This window comes from Myotis davidii, unplaced genomic scaffold, assembly GCF_000327345.1.
Source record: "Myotis davidii unplaced genomic scaffold, ASM32734v1 scaffold115, whole genome shotgun sequence".
Classification (NCBI taxonomy): Eukaryota; Metazoa; Chordata; class Mammalia; order Chiroptera; family Vespertilionidae; genus Myotis; species Myotis davidii.
In genome coordinates, this window is record NW_006291010.1 from 2,899,129 (window position 1) to 2,904,156 (window position 5,028).

Sequence of the window (5,028 nt, forward strand, 5' to 3'; positions counted from 1 at the left end):
AGGGGCAGAGCCAGCAATCGGAGGGGTCTGGGGGTCCCCTGCCCAGGCCTGATGCCTGGGCCAGAGGCATCAGGCCTGGGCTGGGGGCAGAACCAGTGATGGGGGGAAATGAGGGTCCCCTCTGTCAGAGGCGTCAGGCCTGGGCAGGGGGCTGATCCTGCGATTGGAGGGTGATGGGGTCAACGCCTCTGGCGGAGGCATCAGGCCTGGGCAAGGGGCAGAGCCAGCGATCGGAGGGGGCTGGGGGTCCCCTGCCCAGCCCTGACGCCTGGGCCAGAGGCATCAGGCCTGGGTGGGGGGCAGAGCCAGTGATGGGGGGAAATGAGGATCCCCTGCCCAGGCCTGATGCCTGTGCCAGAGGCATCAGGCCTGGGCAGCAAGGGGCCCCTGCAATTGGAGGGTGATGGGGGTCAACGCCTGAGGGCTCCCAGTATGTGAGAGGGGGCAGGCTGGGCTGAGGGACACTCCCCCCCCACACACACCAAGTGCACGAATTTCGTGCAACGGGCCCCTAGTATCTAAATAATATTCCATTGTATGGATAAACACATTTTCTTTCTACATTCATCAACTAATGGATATTGTGCTGCTTCCACTTTGGGGCTATTATAAATAATGATGCTATAAACATTCAAGTACAAGTTTTTGTGTGGACATATGTTTTCCACTCTCTAGGGTATGTACTATGGGGCAGAATTGCTGGATTATATGGTAACTCCCTTTTCAATATTTGAAGAATTATCAAACTGCTTCCTAAAGAGCTTGAATAGTTTTGAGTTCCCAACAGTAACGTGCCATATGAGGGTTCTAATATCTCCATATTCTTTCAATGACTTTTTTATTTTTTAAATTATAGCCATTCTGGTGGGTATGAAGTTGTATCTTGTAGTTTTTATTTGAATTTCCCTAATGACTAGTGATGTTGAGCATCTTTTCATGTGATTATTGACCATTCGTATATCTTCTTTGGAGAAATGTCTACTTAGATCCTTAGCCCATTTTATAAGTACCGCGCGCTAACCGATTGTGCCACTGGAGCTCCACCTTAGCCCATTTTAAAATTGAATTATTCTTTTTATTGTTGACTTCTAAATGTTCTTTATATATTCAGGATACCAATTCCTTACTAGATATATGCTTTACAAACATTTTCTTCCATAATGGACTCAGCAATGGTTGCTTGGATTGTACACCAAAAACAAAAACCAATAAAATAGATAAATTTCATCAAAAATAAACATTTTTTTTTGTTATAAAGGACATTATAAAAAATGAAAGAATGGTTTCTGATCAGAAATTGGTTATTAATCTTACTGATTATTTGCTTCACCTTTGCTGCTTTCAAGATTCTCTTTTTATCTTTGTCTTTCACTATTTTGATTATGATTGTTTTGGTGTAGATCTTTTTAAAGTCATCTTACTTAGATTTTTTTGAGCTTCTTGGATGTGTAGATTCATGTGTTGGGGGAAGTTTTCAGTTGTTATTTCTTTAAATATTCTATCTGCACTTTTTTCTCTTTCTTCTCCTTCTGGGACTCCCTTATGCTGGTGTGCTTCGTGATGTTTTACAGGTCCCTAAGGCTCTATACATTTTTCTCCATTATTTTTCTTTTCTGTCCCATCAGACTGAATACTCTCAATGAACCTATCATCAAGTTTGTTGATTCTTCTGCTTGCTCTGATCTACTACTGAGCCCCTCTAATGTGCATTTTATTTTGGTTATTATGCTTTTCAACTTCAAAATTTATACAGGGATGGGAAAAAGTAGGTTTAGACTCCCAACTAAAGTCTGTGAAATGCAGACTAAAGTCTGTGAAATGCAGACTTTACTCTTGTATTATTACTTTTGCTCCACTCTGTATGTCATTACTTCTTTTTCTATAAAAAGACTTTTATGGAAATATTTTAATTTAAAAATTCTCCTTTTCCATAGTCTCTAATTGAGATTTTGTTTTTATACTTCCTTTAGTTCTTTACATACCATTTCCTTTAGTTCTTTGAACATAGTTAAACTAGTTGTTTTAATGACTTTCAAACTGTCAGACAGGTCAAATTATGACAATTCTCAGAATTGCCAAAACAGCCATGGAGGAAAAGAAAAGCAGTTACTTACGCTCTACTTTTAACTGTCCAAGGATGGAATTTTCTCCTCTGCACATGGTCCTAAAAATATGTAAAGAAAGAAAATCATTATGGAGGTTGCAAAGGAACTAATCCCAATTTGCAGGATTTAGTCCTAATCCAGGTAAAAACAGAACAAGTGCTTTTGAGAAAAGATGCTACATACATTTTTTTAAAAAAATCTAAAACATGAAAACAATAACTACCACTTTTTTAATGCTACTGATGGAACAAGGTAGTTGTTTTGAGGTGGGTAAAAGGAGAAATTATAAAATTTATTTCAGATAGATGTTATTTTTAAAAGATGGATTATGAATGAATTTTCCTTTTTAGGAAATTTCTTGACAGTGAAGATAAATTTAGAATGCCTCAATAGATAAGAATACTTATAGAATCACATTGCCTTCAAAGGTAAAAAGGGCAAAATTTTAGCAGAATAATTTTATAATTAAAGAAACTATTATACTTGTGCTCTCTGTAAAGTTGGCAAACCCCTTAAAAGTGAAAATATAGTCTCAAATAACTGATTATTAGTGATTTTGTTTCTCAAGACTCTGATAACAGTCTATGAATTGTAAAGACTGACAAAACAAAAAATCCTGTGCTCCATCTGCTTGCTTTATGAACGTAATTAAAAATACAGTTATGCCTGGGAAATGCTGATATCATTAAAGATTAAGCCAGCAAATAGAGATGTTTTGCATAATAAAAGGTTATAGTTTTAGTTGCTGAACAAAAGCCAAGCATGTTATTTTATTCAGCTTGTTCAAACCCAAGAAAATAATCACAAAAAATAATTACAATTGACAATATTCCAAAAATAACATTAGAATGGCAAATAAGGTAGTTAATAGCTGATTAAACATTATGTCAGGGCCTTAAATACTTGAAAAGCTTTGTTTATCATGTTATAAATCAGATAATAGTAGAAATGGGCAAATCTGCAATCTGAGTGTAGAGACCAAACCGCAGTTAAAGTTCTCTTATACTGTAACCAGGCAAAATTCCTCAAGAAGAGACAAACCAAAAAAAATCTTTACTTGAAACCCCAGCAGACAGACAGAAGCTTGAAAAGTCTGAATAAAATACAAAGATTAAAATATATATATATATATATTTCCACCACAATGGGATACTCAAACTGTGCACAGAAGATCCTCAGATCCTACACGGGGTTCCACTAGGAAGGGGGAACCAGTAGCAAGGCATCTAAGCCCTCACCCCTAATTTGACGAAGGCTCCAAACCCTTTTTTGCTCTATATACTGGGTTTTCTGTGTGGTCTCCTTTGTCCTCTAAAAAAGCTTTGATTATAAAAGTGGTTGACTACAGGCACTTTGAGAAACAAGGGCTATTAAAAGAAAATAGCCAGATTCTGTTCTTTGCTTTGTGTTATTAAAAGTGGGATCTTGAGTAGGATTCTTTTGTATTTCAGGTTACAGAGCTTATAGCTGGGACCTGGAGCCATGCCCAGGCTGTCCACTGCCTCTTCACTCCTATTCTCTTTCCCAGCTACGTGACCCAGAGAGAAACCGCCTCTCCCCAACTGTCCACCAGCTAGTCCCCCTCAACCTTCTTCATGATGCTCCACTGGCCAAGGCTGAAGCCTCAAGTGCCTTTAAAAAATATATATATATATTTTTTATTGGTTTCAGAGAGGAAGGGAGAGGGAGAGAGAATCATGGATTGGCTGCCTCCTGCATGCCCCCCACTGGTGATTGAGCCTGCAACCCAGGCATGCACCCTCGACCAGAATCGAGCCCAGGACCCTTCAGTCCGCAGGCCAACACTCTATCCACTGAGCCAAACCAGCCAGGGCTCAAGTGTCTTTTTGAGCAGTGCCTATTCACTGCTTTTTAGAATATCAAGAATAGAACTTAACCACTTTCCCTATAATTTTAGCTAAAAGTGGTAGAGAAAAAGAATTAAAATTTCAGGAGCTAGGAAAGAACCTTCATGCATCTAGTAGAGACTATTATTACAACCTTGTTGAAGGATTTACTACCTAGAAAATCATAAACAAACTTGCACAAATCATAGCATTTTAAGCATTTTTTCTATATAACTGCAAATAATATAGAAAATTCAGTAACTATTTGGTAGCTTTAACAATAATTTAAAAATCAATAGGTATATATATTTTTATACATATATTTTATATAATATATAAAAGTATACTATATATTTTATATATATTATAAATATTATATATACATATATACTAGGCAACAAATATAAACGAGACTAGTATTTTAGTTTTTTTTATACTTGCCATGTGTCATAGGCCTACCCTTTATGATTTTATGTTCTATTTGAATTTTACCAACTAGTAAACAGGCCAGGATTCAGAGTAAAAACAGAAAAGTGTTCATTTGTTCAACACTCCACTGAATAGATGTGGACAAATATTTCCATTCCTTTCACCAGCTTATGGGCATGGGCGATTGAAAGCTGAAAACAGACCACATTAGGATTCTGGCACCTGAAGTTGAAGTGCATTATCGCCTGGAGAGCGTTTCCTCCGCCCGTTTTAATGTCTCCTTCAAACCCTGGCAGAAGCGGTATCACAACATACACCCGGTATCTCCGGCCTTCCCTGCAAAAATCAGGGGCAGACAGATTCAACAACAACAAAAAGATACATACAGTAACAGTTTAAAATGCCAGCCAAGCCTCTCACATGATTTTAGAGACTCAGCCGATGGCTTCCTACAGTGCATTCTATCCCATTTCAAGGCTTTCAGGGCTGCTTTTGGACTGGAGGCCAGAGCTATTTTCCAGGCTAACAGTTCATAACAAACTGAAAAATAAGTGACCTTGGCAGTCAAGTGGGAATTGTACCCACAACATAATCCTCCTAGTTCAAAATTCACCGCAAGAAAGCCTTGCTTGATCCCATGGAAGGTG

At 38.2% G+C, this 5,028-nt stretch overlaps 1 protein-coding gene across 1 annotated transcript in view; it reads right to left on the reverse strand.

Annotated features, from left to right (window-relative positions):
• PLD1 (phospholipase D1) overlaps positions 1-5,028 on the reverse strand; it is a 193,482-nt gene that overhangs the window by 26,757 nt on the left and 161,697 nt on the right. The window contains exons 23-24 of the mRNA XM_015564187.1: positions 4,604-4,717; positions 2,115-2,164 (exon numbers count right to left, since the gene is read on the reverse strand). Coding sequence (XP_015419673.1) covers positions 2,115-2,164; positions 4,604-4,717 — 164 coding nt within the window. The remainder of the gene's footprint in view (positions 1-2,114; positions 2,165-4,603; positions 4,718-5,028) is intronic.